This window comes from Hypanus sabinus, chromosome 20 (assembly GCF_030144855.1).
Source record: "Hypanus sabinus isolate sHypSab1 chromosome 20, sHypSab1.hap1, whole genome shotgun sequence".
Classification (NCBI taxonomy): domain Eukaryota; kingdom Metazoa; phylum Chordata; class Chondrichthyes; order Myliobatiformes; family Dasyatidae; genus Hypanus; species Hypanus sabinus.
This window is the reverse complement of record NC_082725.1, coordinates 20120150-20139226: the sequence shown is the minus strand read 5'-3', so window position 1 is coordinate 20139226 and position 19077 is coordinate 20120150. Positions and strand designations below refer to the sequence as shown.

At 41.8% G+C, this 19077-nt stretch overlaps 1 protein-coding gene across 8 annotated transcripts in view; it reads right to left on the bottom strand.

The window, feature by feature from the left end:
* Nucleotides 1-19077, bottom strand: part of LOC132378352 (copine-4) — a 347486-nt gene that overhangs the window by 117899 nt on the left and 210510 nt on the right. For 5 of the 8 annotated variants that reach the window (XM_059945192.1, XM_059945196.1, XM_059945195.1 and 2 more), the window contains exon 3: nucleotides 12479-12664. In XM_059945192.1, coding sequence (XP_059801175.1) covers nucleotides 12479-12664 — 186 coding nt within the window. Of the gene's footprint in view, nucleotides 1-2473; nucleotides 2625-12478; nucleotides 12665-16734; nucleotides 16777-16943; nucleotides 17122-19077 lie in introns of those variants that run through there. The other 3 variants (XM_059945199.1, XM_059945197.1, XM_059945198.1) reach the window with 3 other exon arrangements.

The following is a 19077-nucleotide window of genomic DNA, read 5'->3' as shown; positions in this document are numbered from 1 at the left end:
AATGCCACTGACCTGGCTCTCAACAGATCTTGGTTCATCCTTGTTGCCTGTATTGGAGAGTAGTTACTATAAGGACAGATTAAATAAATTCAGAATGTCCGATCTGGAGTACTGGGGGATGGTGGGTGACCTGAACAAAGTATATGAACTTACTAGGAATGTAGAAAGCACAGCTGGTCAGAGTGAAAATATCAAATACTGGAGGAGGTGAGAGGAGGAAAGTTTAAGGAGATATGTGAGGCAAGTTATGTTTCTTTTTATAGAGAGTCGGTTTACAGAGAGTGCCTTAAATGTACTACCAGGCAAGTGGTGAAAGCAGTTATGATCGCAATGTTTAAGAGGCTTTTACACAAATAAATAAATGATTATATAAACTATGTACGTGGAGATGTACAGTTTAGTCATATCTGTGTGGGTCAAAGGGCCCGATCTTAAACTGTACTGTTAAAAGAAACCTTTGCTTTTCCAAGTCACATTGCTCAATAATTTCAAAAATAAAAAGAAAGACTTGGGCTTCTATAATACCTACTGTAATTTTAGAACATCCTAAAGTACTTCATAATCAACAAAGAGCAGTTACTGTTGTAATGTAGCAAGTAACATATCTGATATGTATATAAACCAGCTCCCAGAAATAGAATCATCCATTCAACATGTCAGTTCAGAGATAAATATTTGCCTCAGCATCCACTTCCCACGTGAGCACTGTAATAAAAGATAACAGGGATATCTCCCAGCTCTTCTCCAAAATGGTGGCGGTGATACGATAATGTCTCCAGATACCAAAGCAGAACAAGCCGGTCTATTATTCATTCCAAACGACAACACTCTTGATGGTGCGTGCTGCTATGTTACAGCACTGCATCGTCAGCCAGAGTCTCTGTGCCCTCACCTGTGAGTTAGGTCTAAAGGTTCCACCCACCAACAAAATGTCAGGGTGGAAGAGTATACACGCAGATCTAACCTTTTGGTCTGAGTATCTTTGCTTATTTATTTTGTGTTAGTGATACAGCGCAGTGTAGGCCCTTCCTGCCCTTCGGACCATGCTGTCCCAGCCACTCCCTCAAACCCGATTAACCCTAACCTAATCACGCAACCATTTACAACGGCCAATTAACCTACCTGGTACGACTTTGGACTGTGTGAAAGGAAACCAGAGGACCCAGCCAAGAACCACGCATTCCGCATACAGAGACTCCTGACAGAACGGCCACAGAATTGAACTCTGGACTTCAGTGTGCCCAAGCTGAAACAGCATTGAGCCAACTGCTATGCTACCGTGACAGTCTGGCCTTTCTAATACTGCTGGCTGTCCCAGGGGGGAGAATAAACAGTCGTCATTTCGGACCGACACTGGATAGGAAGGCGGCAGAAACCAGAGGGGAAAGGGGAAGGAGTGCAAGCTGGTAGGCAAGGGGAAAGTTAGGTATTGTGGGGGAGGGGGGGTGATGTTCATAATTCACCTGGGCAGCCTCCAACCTGATGGCATAAATATTGATTTCTGTAACTGCTGGTAACTCCTTCCCCCCCCCCCCCGCCCCCAACTTCCTTCTCTCTTTATCCATTACCTCCCTCCTTCCCTTTCTTCCATGGTCCACTGTCCCCTCCTATTAAATCCCTTCTTCTCCAGCAACCTACCCCTTCCATCTATCACCTCCCAGCTTCTTACTTCACTCACTCATCTTCTCCCTCACCTGGTTTCACCTATCATCTGCCATCTTGTATTCCTTCCCCTCCCCCACCTTCTTATTTTGGCTTCTGCCCCCTTCCTTTCCAGCCCTGATGAAGGGTCTCAGCCCAAAATGTCAGCTCCATTGATGCTGCCTGATCTGCTAATTTCCTCCAGCATTTCCCGTGTCGCTCAAGGTTTATAGAATCTGCCGAATCTCTTGTGTTTATGGCTATCCCATGTAGTAACTCCTCTGTGCTCCAATGCAAATTTCTACAATATTCTTTGAAACAAAATTTAAATATGTGTAAGACACATTATTTATCAAGAAAAAGCGAGGGTGGCAATGCAGTGAAGCAAATCAGTCACCAGAGGGCAATATCAATTTCTGGAAGGTTAGTTCAACAGTTCTTAGGCATCTAGATCATGGTGAAAGGATCTCAAGAAACAGACACATAACAGTGTGAGAGAAAGAAAGGCAGAATGGGAGCGAGGCGAGAAGAGAACGAGAGATGGGGAGCAGTGAGATACAAAGCAAAATAAGCTAACAAACTGAGCCAGTAAAAGGAATGGAGTGAGACAAGAACACAGAAGGCAAGAGTAGGCCAGCAGGGTCTTTAGGCCTAAACTGTTACTCGATATGGCCGCGGCCGATCAATGCTGCTCTCAACTCTTCTACTGTGCCATTTCTCCATGCCCCTTTATTCCTCAATATACCACTTCCACTGATTCAGCTTCCACCACCTGCTGAGGAAGAGAATTCCTGAGATTCACCACCCTCTGTGAGAAGAAATTTCTACGTACCTCAGTTTTAAATGACCAGCACCTTATCTTGTAGATATGTTCCCTTGCTCGAGATGCTCTCAACATCAAGAGCATCTCAACATACGCCTTGTCAAGCTCTTCTTCAGATCTCATACTTTTGATCAAGGTCACCCCTTATTCTTCTAAACTCCTAAACAGAGGCAAAAACTGTTTAAAACATAGAAACATAGAAAACCTACAGCACAATACAGGCCCTTCAGCCCACAAAGTTGTGCCGAACTTGTCCTCACCTTAAAAATTACTAGGCTTACCTATAGCCCTCTGTTTTTCTAAGCTCCATGTACCTATCCAAAAGTCTCTTAAGATACCCTATCGTATCCGCCTCCACCACCGTTGTCGGCAGCCCATTCCATGCACTCACCACTCTGAGTAAAAAAAAACTTACCCCTGACATCTCCTCTGTACCTACTCCACAGCACCTTAAACTTGTGTCCTCTTGTGGCAACCATTTCAGTCCTGGGAAAAAGCCTCTGACTATCCACATGATCAATGCCTCTCATCATCTTTTACACCTCTATCAGGTCACCTCTCATCCTCCGTCGCTCCAAAGGGAAAAGGCCGAGTTCACTCAACTCTCTTGCTAGAACCATCCTGTCATCCAAGGAATTAGGCTGGCGAAGTTGGTTTTTACTGCCTCCAATGCCTACTTTAGGTAGGAGGACCAAAACTACATAACATTTCAAGTGGGACCTTACCAGCATCCGGTACAATTGCAGCAAAACCTCCCTTTTTAAATTCCAACCTCTGCAATGGAAGACAAAATGCCACTTGCCACTTGTTGGACTTGCTTTGCTGCATTTTATGGCTCATGCAGTCTTTCTCTCCATTTAGATAATCACCCTCCTTTCAATTTTTTCTTACTCAAGTGCATCATGCACAGTATCCCACATTAAAATTCATTTGCTAGTCTCTTGCCCATTCATAAATTCTGTATCTCATCGCAAAATCCCAGTATCCTTATCGCAAACACGAGAACGTCTGCAGATGCTGGAAATGCAAACCAACACACCCAAAATGCTGGAGGAACTCAATAGTCAGGCAGCATCTATGGAAAAGAGTAAACAGTCGATGTTTCATGCCAAAACCCTTCCTTGGGATGGAAATGAAAGGGAGAAGATGCCACAATAAAAGGTGGGGGGAGGGGAAAGAAGCTAGCTAGAAGGTAAAACTGAAGCCAGGCAGGTGGGAAGGGTAAAGGGCTGAAGAAGAAGGAATCTGATAGGAGAGAAGGGTACAATAGGGTCTTTTAAGATATTTTTAGATAGGTACATAGAGCTTAGTAAAATAGAGGGCTATAGGTAAGCCTAGTAATTTCTAAGGTAGGGACATGTTCGGCACAGCTTTGTAGGCCGAAGGGCCTGTATTGTGCTGTAGGCTTTCTATGATTCTAAGAGTGTACCATAGGAGAGAAGAGTGGACCATGGGAAAAAGGGAAGGAAGAGGGAACCAGGGTGGAAGTGATAGGCAGGTAAGGGGAGGTAAAAGGCCAGAGTCAGGAGTAGAAGAATAGGGGACAGGGGAAAAATCTTTTTTACTGGAAAGAGAAATCGATATTCATGCCATCAGGTTGGGGGTAACCCAGACAGAATATAAGGCATAAGAGGAGGCTGTGGACTGACATGCTGGAATGGGAACAGGAACCGGAATTAAAACGTTTGAAACCAGAAAGTTCCACTTTTGGCAGATGGAGTGAAGGTGCTCAATGAAGCAGTCCCCCCATTTAGGATGGGTTTCACCATGGTAAAGGAGGCCAGGTCGTGAACACCGGACACAATAGACAACCCCAGCAGATTTACAGGTGAAGTGCTGCCCCACCTGAAAGGACTGTGAGTTGAGGTGAGGGAGGAGGTGAATGGACAGGTGTAACACCGGAGCCGCTTGAAGAGATAAGTGCCGGTAGGGAGATTAGTGGGCAGGGATGAATGGAAAAGGACATCGTGGAGGAAGCAACCTCTGCAGAAAGTGGTGGGGGGCAGTAGTGGAGGTAAAGTTATGATTCGTGGAGGAAGCAAACTCTGCAGAAAGCGGTGGGGGGGGGGGGCAGTAGTAGAGGTAAAGTTTTGATTCGTGGAGGAAGCAAACTCTGCAGAAAGCGGTGGGGGGGCAGTAGTGGAGGTAAAGTTATGCTTCGTGGTAGGATTCCTTTGGAGATGGTGGAAGTTGTGGCTGATGATTTGTTGGATATGAAGGCTCATGGGCTGGTAGGCAAGGACAAGAGGAACTCTATCATTGTTGAGCCAGTGGGAAGATGGGGTGAGTGCACTTGTTCAGGAAATGGAGGAGAAGCAGATGAGGACAGGATCAATAGTGGAGGCAGAGAAGCCCTGTTCTTTGAAGAAAGAAGTCATCTCTGATGTCCCGGAATGGAAGGCTGCATCCAGGAAACAGATATGCGGAAGGAACTGAGAAAAGGGAATAACATTTTTACAGGAGCAGGGTGCAAAGAGGTATAGTCAAGACAACCAGGGGAATCAGTGGGTTTATAAAAGATGTCGTTTGACAGATTATCTCCAGAGATGAAGAACAGGGAGGGTGGTGTCAGAAAAGGACCATGTGAATTTAAGGCCAGGGTGGAAGTTGGAGACAAAGTTAACGAAATTGATGAGCTCAGCATGGGTGCATGAAGCAGCACCAATGCAGTCATCAATGTAGCGAAGGGAGAGCTGGAAAACATTACCATGGAAAGCCTGGAACAAAGACTGTTCAAAGTAGCCAACGAAGAGGGAAGCATAGCTGGGTACTAAGCAGGTGCCCATGGCTACATCTCAAGTCTGGAGAAAGTGGAAGGAGCTGAAGGAAAAATTGTTGAGGGTAACGCAAAATGTTTTTTCTCCTTTATATCACTGAGAAATTTGGACTCTTTACATACTGTTCCTTCCTCCAGGTCATTAATGTCAGAAGTGAACAATTGCAGGCCAAGAAGGGATCCTGTGGCACTGGGTACCTCTTCCAATATGAAACAGGGTCATTTTTCCCAACTCCCTATTTTCTCTGAGACAGCCATTTTCCAATCCATTCTAACACAAGCTTTAGAACATCAAAAGGAAAGATAAAAAGAGATTCAAAAGACAAATAGAGTAAGAGAGATGATCCCTGTAGAAGGTGGCAGAGTTTGTTATTGAAATGCTGGTTATAATCGACAACTGTACCTGGCTGGAAGCCTGAGAAGAGTTTATAGATGAAAGTTCCTTATAAAAGATTGTGATTTTGCAGCCAAACCAGTCCTAAGTCCATCTAAAATATGGTAAATTGGGTTGATAACTGATGATGATACCAGTTTTTGACAAATTCTCCAAATGAAGAGTGGCAGGCTCATTAAACATGTGCTTCTCTGACAACCAGGTCGTTGTCATGGCGTTGGATTGTGTGAAAGATCACAAGGCAACAAAAGTCAGGCCCTCTATGTGAATGGGCAAACTTGCATTTTAATTCAATTCAATGTTCTTTTCTGTTATCAGGAGCAGAGCCATCAAAGAGAAAAGTTTTGCAATTCTTGCCCATCCAATACATAACTACTTTCTACATTGGTGCTATTTATTGAGGTTAAAGGTGTTACTTGTGACAATGGGTTGGATTTTTAAGGGGAATGATTGCTCCAGTTAACTCGGGTAGGTCTTTAATGCATACTGTAAAACACACTACATACTTGATGGCTTGTCAATTTCTTCACTGTGAACACACATAAGCTGAAAACAAGCTGTAATAGAGCACCTCATCATCTGATGAGGGAAATGGGACGCCTGTGATATTGATGGGCTATTGGACCGTTACTTTAATTTATTATTTAAGGAAAGAGTGTGAAATAGACCCTTCTGGCACTTTGAGCCACAACACACAGCATTCCCTCCCTCCCCCCCCCCCCCAATTTAATCCTAGCCTAATCACAGGACAATTTACATTGACCAGTTAACCTACTAACTGGCATATCTTTGAATTGTGGGACGAAACTGGAGAAAACCCAAACACTTCACTGGGACGATGTACAGACACCTTACAGGTGATGTTGGAATGGAATTTCGAATTCCAACACCCCGGGCTGTAATAGCATTGTGCTAACCATTACGCTACCATCAGGAATACAGGTGAACGGCAAAGAGGATGAATCACAGTCAAATTAGATTCAGAGAGGGAGAGGGAGAGAGGGAGAGAGAGGAGGAGGAGGAGGAGGAGGAGAGAGAAAGAAAAGTAAGCAAAATAATTGAAATGCATAAGTTATAGAAATAGTAGGGACTATAACTACATACTAACTACAAGAATGAGATTCCACAGTTCCAATTGTTACCTTTTCTAGGCCAGAATAATTGAGTCATGCTTGAGCAAGGCAAATCACATTATTACCAGCACTCTAAGGTCATTTCGCGGCAATTCTTAAGAGTTTACTGGGCAATTAACACAATGATTCGTTGCTATCACAAGGCTGGCAGTGAGCCATCATTTTCATGAGGTTAACAGCAGAGCAGTACAACTCACCCAGCAGCTTGTGGAGCCAAATGTAATTCGTGGGCTTGCTCTCACTCTCACCACAAACTGCTGGACGACTGACAAATTGGGAATGGCAAGATATTAAATTCACTGTTTATAATCCAAGCAAATTGTTGTCCTGTTGAATTGCATGTTTCTGGTTGTGATGAACAAAATAGTTATGTGTAGCTTGTGAAATCTACCAGTTTACACAGAAAGAGCGAGGAAAGCTCACATGAAAATAATTTTGAAAATGAAGCAGAACCTGGAGTCAGAAGTTGGTAACAATGGAAAAGCTGAAACATAAAGTGATAGAAGTGGAATCTACATTAAAGGTAACTGAAAACATTAATGAGATGAGGAGAAGCTTTTGTACACAGAGGGTGCTTGAAATCTGAAACAGCATTCACATGTTTGTGCAAATAAAAAATGTCTTATATTTGCATGAAGCATGATCTCCCCCTCTCCCTCCCATTCCCCTCTCCTCTTTCCTTCTCTCTCCCTCTCGCTGAAAGAACATCAGGTTCACTGCTTTACAACTGTTGGCAAAAATTTAGCCTGTGGCCCATTTGGAGTGGAGTGGGTTGCTACCATTTTGTGAGGGAACAAGTTGCAGTGTTTTTTTTTTGCTTCCCACTCAATTGAAACAGCATACTTAGACAAAGGCAGAATTAAATTGCACGCCAACATGGAAGGACACCATCTATATTTAACGCTAAGAAGATGAGCAGTTGCAAAAGGCAATATATTTAGATCAACGTATATACTGTGTAAAAGAGTAAGAATTTTGGACAGTTTCAGTGTAAATTAAATGTGACAGAGTCGCAGAACAAAATGCGAAGTATTAAGATGAATGTAATACTGAGGCCCCTAATTTATTACTAGGTGAATTGCCAGGCAAGTCCTGGACGTTTCTCAGCATGGACAAATGTACAAAGTCTTTATTCACTTAATCTCCTTAACTGTCTGATTTGCATCTTAGTAAAAGTGAAGAATGTAGAACAGTATTGCACAGGAATAGGTTCCACAGCCTACAATATTTGTGTGAACAATAATGTCAATCTAAACCGCACATAGTCTATATCTCTCTATACTCTGCCTGTGCACGTGTCTAAGTGCCTCCAATTGCTATCATATCTGCTTCCACCATTTCCCTGACAATGTGTGCTACTCTGCAAAAAAAAAAAAATTGCCTCATAAATCTCTTGTAAACTTTCTCTAAACCTGTACTCTCTAGTATTTAACAAGTCCACTCTAGGAATATGACTCCGATTGTCTGCTCTATCAACACAGCTCATATTTTTAGAAACTTCTATCAGGTTGCCTCTCAGTTTCTAAGAAACCAATGCAGGTTTCTCCAGCCTCTCTTCATAGCTCATTTCTTCTCCTGAAACAAGTTCTGGCCAAATCGCGTATTAAGTACAGTCCAACTCATTGACATTTCAGCATGATGTCAAGGCTTCATAGAGTCACAGTTTTATGCAGAGATACTGAATATCAAGTACCTGTTATAATGTCAAAGACAGCCCATTAAACCAATGTACGGGGCTATGAGCACAACGTCAGAGAGGCAAGGCTTTGTCAGATTGAAAGTGTCAGAAACTGCAGCAGGTCTTTGCATCAAATATGGTTTTAATGGAAGTTATCAATTTATTAAAAGTGATGAGATCTCAAGGAAAGGAGCTACTTCTGCCAGTTCAACGGTATGGGAGTAGGAAGTGCAGTCTAAAGATTAAAGCTGTACCTTTTGAAACACCTCCAGACATGGTATGGAACAAGTTTGTAAACAGCAAATGGTAAGTGTTGCTGTATCAATTATCCAAAATCGATAGATTATTGGTAATCAAATATATATGCAGAGCAATGAATGTAATTAAGTCTTAAATCCTTGATGCTGCTGGCTCAAGAATTAAAATAACCACTTTCTGATCCCATCCTCTTTTTACTCTTTAGAGCTACTCTCTCCATGTGACAAGAGTCTTCGGTAGTCATGTGGTTGGGACAATCAAATTTGAACCAGACAATTTCTTTCATTGTAAAATAATAGCCAAAATGAGCATGCTTCAAAAGTTTATCCAAACGGTTTCCCCAGAAATATTACTCTCGACTGAAGAGCAGTCAGGATGAGGGCATCAAAAACACTAGGGATCAGTAATAGAATTCACATTCTTCTGCTTCATCGTACCCCCGCACCTTGCGAAGAGATGGCAAGTTCATGTCCATCAGCCACATGTGGCCAGTAACAGGACAGTTGTTTTCTCAGTAAAACTGAAGAAATGTATTACAGTCGGCCCTTCTTATCCGCGAGTTCCGCATGCGCGAATTCAACCAACCGCGAATCGAGAAAACCCGGAAGTGCTCTTCCAGCACTTGTTGTTCGAGCATGTACAGACTTCTTTTTCTTGTCATTATTCCCTAAACAATGCAGCATAACAACTATTTTACATAGCATTTACATTGTATTAGGTATTATAAGTAATCTAGAGATGATTTAAAGTATTTGGGATGATGTACGTAGGTTACCGTGGGTTGGGATCGAAAAAAAATCGGAAGTTCTCTTACTAAGTAAGTCGGAACGGGTACATCGAGTATTATTTAGCGTCAGTTAGTCAAACATTTGTCTTAGTATATATTTTACTTTTCTATGCATATTAAACACTTAAGAACATATATTTCAGCACCAGGCTCGGGAATGGAAGTTCCCAAGTTCAATTCAGTGACAGACCACTATCGAGTGCACTGTCCATATCTGTGCCTGGTTGATGTGGAGGATCGAAAACCCAAAACCCCAAAATCCAATAAATAAACCACTGAGTTGTTTAGTAATAATTGTAGCTTTCATCAGGGCAGGGCCTTTCCCACTTTATCCTTTAAAATTGTTCCAATCGTTGACCGACATAGCCTAACACTTTTCCAATAACCAATCACGTTTCACCTCTTTCCGATCGCTTTATTATTTCCACTTTATTTTCAATTGTGATCGTGATTATTTTTGTGAACACAAGCACTACGGATGTAGAGCTCTGCTGTCGGTTCTAACGTCCACTGCACTGAGACAGGTTAAATAAGGTCTGGGGTTCCGCTGGGTCCTAAGATCCACCACATTGAGATGGGTTGAATAAGGGACTTGAGCATCCGCGTTTTTTGGTATCCGCAAGGGGTCCCGGCACCAATCTGTCGCGGATAAGGAGGGCTGACTGTACCTGTACAAGCAACACACACAAAATGCTGGTGGAACGCAGCAGGCCAGGCAGCACCTATAGGAAGAAGTACAGTTGACGTTGTGGGCCGAGACCCTTCATCAGGACTAACTGAAAGAAAAGGTAGTAAGAGATTTGGAAGTAGGAGGGGGAGGGGGAATTCCAAAATGATAGAAGACCGGAGGGGGTGGGGTGAAGCTAAGAGCTGGAAAGGTGATTGGCAAAAGGGATACACAGCTGGAAAAGGGAAAGGATTATGGGACAGGAGGCCTAGGGAGAAAGAAAAGGGGAGGGGAGCACCAGAGGGAGCTGGAGAACAGGCAAGGAGTGATTGTGAGTGGGGCAGAGAGAGAAAAAAAGGGAAGAGAGAAAGTAAAGGGGGGAAATAAACAAATAAATAAGGGATGGGGTAAGAAGGGGAGGAGGGGCATTAACAGAAGTTAGAGAAATCAATGTTCATGCCATCAGGTTGGAGACTACCCAGACGGAATACAAGGTGTTGTTCCTCCAACCTGAGTGTGGTTTCATCTTGACAGTAGGGGAGGCCATGGATAGACATGTCAGAATGGGAATGGGACGTGGAATTAAAATGTGTGGCCATTGGGAGATCCTGCAATCTCTTACCATCTTTTCTTACAGTTAGTCCTGACAAAGGGTCTCAGCCCGAAACATCAACTGTACTTCTTCCTATAGATACTGCCTGGCCTGCTGCGTTCCACCAGCATTTTGTGTGTGTTGCTTGAATTTCCAGCATCTGCAGATTTCCTCGTGCACCTGTGTAAGTTAACTTTGTAATGTTGGGGGAAGTCAGAGTACAGGAAGGAAATGGAGAGCTTAGTGACATGGTGTCATGACAACGAGCTTTCCCTCAAAACAGAAGAGCTGGTCATTGACTTCAGGAGGGAAGTGTGTGGGGGTGTTTGAACATGCTCCTGTTTCCATCAAAAGTGTTGAGGTTGAGAAACTTCAAGATCCTAGGAGTGAATTATCACCTGTCCTGGTCCAAACATGAAGATGCCATGACCAAAAAAACTTGGCCTCACCTCTACCGCCTCAGGAGGCTAAAGAAATTTGGTATGCTCTCATTGACCCTTACTAAATTTTAATCAATGTGCAATACAAAGTATTCTCTATCCTTTCATTCTCTGTATGTCCATATGCCTAAGAGTTTCTCAAACACCATGTCATATTTGTTTTCACCACCAGCACTGGGAGTATGTTCCAGTCAACCACCACACTCTGTGTAAAAAATAAACTTGTCCCGCACATCTTCTTTAAACTTCACCATAAGTGCATGCTCTCATTTATTAAACATTTTAGCACTGGAAAAAAGATACCGGCTATATGGAGAAGAAAGTTTGAATTACACCATAGCAGAAGATGAATTGAAATTTACATTGGAATAAATCAGAAATTCAAAAAAACTATTTCAGAAAAAATGGGAAAAATATGTTCAATCAGACAACTTTTTTTCCCTGTCATGAGATGTGAGCATCTTTCTCAAGTCCTGAACCTGTGGCCTGTCTTCAAAATTAAGTTGTTTAGAACACACAATGATTCTGTACCATGCAGTCCCATTGCTAGGCAACGATGGGTCTAGTTTTCAGAATGCGATCAAGAACTTTCTCACTCTTATCTTAGATTTCTCTGAGCAGTAATGTGAGTTATTTTTGAAAAAATAGGAATTATGTCAATTGTTTCAGGAATATTTCAAATGGATAACTACTCCACAGCATGGTGTATGAGAGCTGAATTCTATGTCCACTTTTACCTTCTTCAGCATAAGTGCAACACAAGACTTCACAAGGAAGAATTAGAGCTTAATCATTTGAGACATTAAATTTGCTAAATAATTCTAGATTAAATTCCTTCCCTGAAAGGCATGATTTCCAACAGTGCAGAAATTCCTCAGCAACTATGTGTATATTGCAAAGGCTACATGTAAGATTCATAAAGTGTTTAGGAATATAGTGTAAGTGTGTGAAAGATAGGATGAACAGTAAGGGCTCTGAAGAAAAGTCTTGGCCAGAAACACGGACTGTTTATTCATTTCCAGAGATGCTGCCTAACTGGCTGAGCTGCTCCAGCATTCTCTGTGTGTTGCTCTGGATTTCCAGCGTATGCAGACTTTCTCGTGTTTATAAATAGTAAACGCTTATTGAAGTTGTTGCACAGTATAACTTATATTTTCAAGCCTCTGGAAGAGGTCTTGAACCCCACAACCTTCTGATTCAAAGATGGGGACTGTGCCGCTGGAGCTACATAGTTCACAGTGGGTAAAGGCAGAAGGCACATGTTCTAGTTGTTTGGTTGAAATGTTTACCTGTCCAAGAGTGCATTCCATTCCTCCAAGGAACTCGGCATCTTTCACCCCGTTATGCAAGTGATTACTGCCAATATCGTGGACCTCAAATCTCAGCCTCTGGACCTCCTCAAAGTAAAAATCCACCGTGTAAACTTTGGAAAAGACAGGGTTGATGCAGGTGCGGATAACCTCAGTCCGGTCAACCTGTTGAAGGAACACATCAGAGATATGGATTACCTTTGGGAAAGAATGCATACAAGATTATAATCTCAGATTTCCCACTTATAAATGGATGACAATTTGGAACTCATTGCACAGGAAAAGGTAGAGTGAATTTGAGCCCATAAATTAGATTGTAGAGATTGAATCACTAGAACATTACAGCACAGTACAGGCCCTTCAGCTTTTGATGTTGTTCCAACCCATATATTCCTTAAAAAAAAGTACTAAGCCCACATTACCCTGTAACCCTCTATTTTTCTTTCATCCATGTACCTGTCCAAGAGACTCTTAAATACCCCTAATGTTTTAGCCTCCACCACCACCTCTGGCAAGGCATTCCAGGCACCCACAAACCTCTGTGTAAACAAAACTTACCCCTGATGTCTCCCCTAAACTTCCCTCCCTTAACTTTGTATCTATACCCTCTGGTGTTTCCTATTCATGTCCTGTTCTATTTCGACCTCACCTTGTTCAAGGTCCTTTTCACTTGTGAATATTGAAGCAAAGTATTCATTTAGGACTTCCCCAACCTCCTCCACCTCCAAGCACATATTGCCTTCTTTATCCCTTATCCCTTAACCTTCATTCTTGTCATCCTTCTGTTCTTCACATATGCATACAGCACCTTGGGGTTCTCCTTAATCCTACATGCCACGGCCTTCTCATGCCTCCTTCGAGCTCTTCTAAGTCCTTTCTTAAGCTCCTTCCTGGCTACCCTATATTTCTCATGAGCCTCTCCTGCTTCCTGCTTCTTATATCTAACATATGCTTCCTTCTTCCTCTTGACGAGTTGCCTCACATGTTTTGTCAGCCACAGTTCCCTTTTCCTACCAATTTTCCCTTGTCTCAGTATGACAAACCTATCCTGAACCTAGCATAAGTGGTCCCTAAACTTCCTCCACATTACTTCTGTACTTTCACCCTGAAACATTTGTTTCCAATTTACTCTCGCTAGTTCCTCCCTCATCCCTTCATAGTGGCCCTTCCCCAGTTAAGCACTTTCCCATTTTGTCTGTTTTTATCCTTCTCCATAGCTATGCTGAAGCTAAGGGAGTTGTGGTCACTCTCACCAAAATGCTCCCTCACCAAGAGGTCTATCACCTGACCAGGTTCATTACCCATGACTAGATCCAGTATAGCCTTTCCTCTTGTCTGCTGGTCCACATACTGTGTCAGGAATCCCTCTTGAACACACCTGACAAATTCAGCCCCATCTATCCCCCTTGCACTCAGGAGGTGCCAGTCAATACGAGGGAAGTTGAAATCACCCATAACTACAACCCTGTATTTCCTGCATCTGAACTGAAACAATTGCTATATTTTCCTAAACTCTGAAACCCAGCCACTCCTATGTTTAACATAGGGGAGATAATGGGAGTCAAGCAACCTGCTTTGAAGATGTGGTTAGCTATATTAATGAGTGTAGAAGTCTCCAATTGAATCCATTTTGCAAATTTAGTCCTAACTTCAGGAAACATGGCAGATGAAAGGAGACAAACACAAGCCTGTGGATAAGATCACTGCCTTGCAACATGATTCCTGTTCTGGGATGTCTACAAGTATCTGTTTATTGTAGGCTCCAGAGTATTGGAGATTTTCATCCAATACTCTCCATTTCCACCATGTAATATTGATCCTATCAATATTTTGAGGTCATGGAATCAAAAGGAACAAAATGGACTTTAATGTGGCAAAATGGTCACAAAACATGTTAAGGAGCATTATCAAACAAAAAATAATACAAAGCTGCAGCAAGCCATGTTATGGCAGATAACCAAATGCTTGGTCAACAATGGTTTAAACAGCATTGTAAAGGGGATAAGGGATTGAGAGGTTTAGAAAAGGAATGCTACTGTTCAGGGATCTGAAAACTGAAAGCATCACTGTTAGTATGATTAAAAACCAAGATGTCAAAGAGACCCAAATTAGTCTTGCAGAGATAAGGAAGAGGATTCTGGAGTCAAAAGTGATATTAGACGGGGGTGGGGAGAGGGGGGGGGAAGAGGTTTGGATTTCAAGAATTATGAAGTTTGAGAATTTTAAAATTGAAGCATGAATTTACCAAAGAACATCATAGGTGAGTACGTGTAGGAATGATGAGTGAATGGCACTTAACGCAAGCTAAGAGACTTAGATGATCACAAAGTACATTTATTATCAAAGTACAGATATGTCACCATATACTACTCTGAGATTCATTCTCTTGCCAGCATTCATAGTAGAACAAAGTAAGTGAATTGCTATTCACATGTCATTCCTGTACCCACTCACTTATACAGCAGGTTTTTCTTGGAATACTGTAGCCTTAGAAATAATAAGGGCATAGAAGCAAGCTTCAACAGAACTATTAAAACACAAAATATGAAAATGAACAAGTGAGCATTTATCCATAATATCCCTGGCAAAGATTAATTACAGAGCTACTAAATATTATTTTCAAGCATTTAACTTCAAGCATCATTATTGATATGTGAAGTGTCAAAAACCACAGGATTTACTCTGTTAACTAGAAAATTACATTAAAATGAATGATAGTGTATGAAGCATAGAAGAACTGTCAAAATATTCTGTTTTGATCATTAATGCTGTCTCAAAGACCATATCTCAGCATCAGTATTGTCCTTGCCTCTTAGTTAGAAGTTCCTATAATTCACATTGCAGAGATCTGAGCACTAATTGTTGAGGAATCTAAAGTTGCTGTCCCTCCCCACCTCTGATAAGGACCGACTCATGGACCCCCAGCTTCCTCCTCCAATAGTCAATAATCAGCTCCTTGGTCTTGTTGACATTCAGTGAGAGGTTGTTGCTGTGGCTCTACTCCGCCAGATTTTCAATCTCCCTCTTATGTGCTGATTTGTCACAACCTTGATTTGGCCGACGTCAGGGGTGTCATCAGTAAACTTAAGTATGGCATTGGAGCTGTGCTTTTCCTCACAGTCGTGAGTATAAAGTGAGTAAAGCAGGTGGTTAAGCACATAGCCTTATGCACCTGTGCTGACAGAGATTGTGGAGGAGATATTATTGCCAATCTGAACTGACTGGGGTCTGCAAGTGAGGAAATCGAAGATCAAATTGCACAAGGAGTATTGAGGCCAAGCACCATCTGCCACAGGCTTTCTATACATAACTACTCTCTCTATATTCCTCTATTTTTACTACCAAACCAATTTAAGATCCAATTTACTAACTTGCCTTAGATTTCATGGGTTCTAAATTTTTGATCTAATCCTACAAGTCTGACCTTGCCAAAGACCTTACTGAAATCCAGACCATCTCTATCAAATACAATCTTTACACTTTTCTCACAACAGGTTCTCTTACAGTGTTTTCTAACACTGATCAACCCTTGCTTTTTCAAATGTGGATTAGTCCTATTCCTCAGAATATGTTTTTTCACTGATGTCCATACTGAGCCCACATTTACCCTGCTGTCCTTCAACATTTAAGTCCTGAGAGGGAAATTGCAACCTTGGTTTCACATGTCAATCAAAGAAAGCCACTGAGAAAGCACCAGCCTGAAACATCAGTCTAGAGATGTTTAGACTCCAGGTTTTGGAATGGAACATCTGACACAGGAGGGGCCAGTGCTTTGCACTGACACCCAGCTAACAGTGATGCATCATAAGCTTCAACTGAGGTCAAGCCAATTCAACAATTCATGGTAGGAATGATGGGAGGATGAGAGGGAGCCATTTGGTGCAATTATCCGAGCTGGCATTAAAGAATTTAATTGATGCCAGTAGTAGATCATTGACTCAGTGACCTCCCATACCTAATAAAGTGGCCACTGAGTGTATGTTTGAGGTCTTTTGCCACTGTAGCCCATCCACTTCAAGGTTCAGCATGTTATACATTCCGAGATGCTCTTCCATACACCTCTGTTGTAGTGCATCATTATTGTGTTACTGTTGTCACCTTGAACCAGTCTGAACATTCTCCTCCATCCTTTCACATTAATAAGGCATTTTCACCCACAGAACGGCCACCCATTGGATGTTTTTTTTGTTTTTGCACCATTCTCCACGAATGCTCAAGACTGCTGAGATACTCACACCACCCCATCTGGCGCCAACAATCATTCTGCAGTCAAAGTCACTTCAATGACATTTCTTCCACTGAACCTCTTGAGTTGCTGCTACATGATTGAATGATTAAATATTTGCATTAATGAGGTGTTAGGGCTCTATCCTGATAGAATTCTCAACATTACACAAATTCAACTAATAAATATGAATTTTAGATGCCAGTCCATCAAACTCACAGCTTCAAGCTCCCAGTATTTTCTTGCCTTGTGATACATCAGGCAGCATTTCTGCCATATCCTTTGCATTTGTTTGTTTTCTACTATGAGGTGCTCAATTCAGCACAGATGGAAAGCCTGCAAGGAGCCAGCTGGATTGAATTTGGGACCATTCGCCTCAAGGTCCAGTGCTGATGCCACTGCACCACTGGCTGGTAATCTCCCAGTATAGTGCTTAAGTGCCCTTTGGATCTTTCAGTACACGTTCACCCCTCCCCCTATTAATGGCTGATCTATTACATCATTAAAAGATCACTAATCTTTGTTTTCTGTTACACCTGGATGACTCTTTACTTTGCATTTACATTTCACATTAAACACTTACCACTTGTACCTGGCTAAATCTATCTTCAGCTGATGGCATCATATACTAATTAATTCCTAATCCTCTCCAAGCTATCCATCTCATTTACTGAACACCCACACTGACTTGTTGGGGTCAGGAGCTTAATTTAAAAAAAAACAGTACGAGCTATTTAGAACAATTATGGAAAACAGGCTTCCATCCAAAAGTGTAATTTATTAACAGTGCTTGTGTTTATATTCATGAATGTACTAAATCAGCTGTTATTGTATTTAATGAGAACAATTGTGCTTCACTTAACTTACAAATAAGCATATTCCATCATGCACCATCCTGACTCAATATTGTTGTGCCCAGGGTCATGAGCCTGCCCATTTATCTGTGGGAATATGTTCATCACAGAAGACAACTCAAAATCACCTTCTCAAGAAATGGGAAATAAATGGTGGCCTTGTCATTGATGACTTCACTCTATTGACCCTTTGACAATTTAAGTATTATCCATAGGGACAGATAACAACAATTCACAAGAGAAGATCAAAAATAAAACTGCTGGTAATCTAATATAAAAAATACTCAGACCTGCTGAGTATTTCCAACAGTTTCTGTTTTCAGAACTTATATTCGCATATCACTATCAACATGGTAAAACATCCTAAAGAAAGAAAAAATAATTTTGTCATGTGTGCATCAAAGCATGCAGTGAAATGTTTCACTTGCATCAACTCAACTTGTGCACCAAAATAGCGTGCCCACAACTGATGAACCCTAACCCACAGGAGGAAACCCAAGCACTCGGAGAAAATCCATGAATTCATGTGCAGAATGTATAAGGTTCTTTCAGAAAGCAGTGAGAAGTGAACCCTGATCAATAATTGCTGGTGCTGTAACATTGCTATTACTTCAGTCACATCACTGGAGTGTTGGCAGCCAAACATTGACACCTTTTCACCTAATGGGAAGTAAAGCTTGGCCAAAGAGAAAGGTATTAAAGAGCACCAAAAGAAGGGATATTTAAAGAAAGACTAGCAGTACTTGAGGCTTTGGTATCTGAAGTTAAGGCTGCCAGCAGTAGAGAGATTAAAACTGAGAGATACGCAAGAGCAACAGATATCGCTCAGCTGTAGTTTAGAGGCAGTGATGGTGATGGAGAAGAATGAGGTCCTGGAAAAAATTGAACAGTTTTTAGATATGATACTGCCAGAGTGCAGAAACAGAGTAACTCAACGAACACAGGGCTGATGGGCAAACAAGATAAGGTGCCAGATGAATGAGCTTTAACTATCCACGATTTATTTTAACCCACAGAGTGTACGCATGCTGCTGTGGAAGACACTAGCAACAGTGCTTTCTAAGCGACCATTCTGTGGAACTGAGACTCTGAAAATATTCCCTCATGAATGCCACTGCAGTCACATGGCAAAAATATTGATTTGTAAAAGACCTCCCAAAAGCAAGAAAGGAAATTGAACTATCCAAATTAATGCTGAGTTTTCTACCTCCCTGACAGCAAGTCCCAGCTTCATAATGGTGAGCTTAATGGTGCAGAATGGCATTCATTAGCACAGCTCACTCCTAAAATACTCAGAAAGGCTTACTATCACTTTGAGTAGCTTCTGTGTCAATGCAAAAAGTAGTAGAAAACATCAATATAAATATTCAGTGGAACTGGAAAGCACAAGGGCATGTAACTGCCTAAGTACATCGCCACATTGGTTTAATAAGTACAGACACAGTCAACAGTTCACTGACTGGACAGTCAGGCTCCACTGTCAGTTTAAGATTATTACA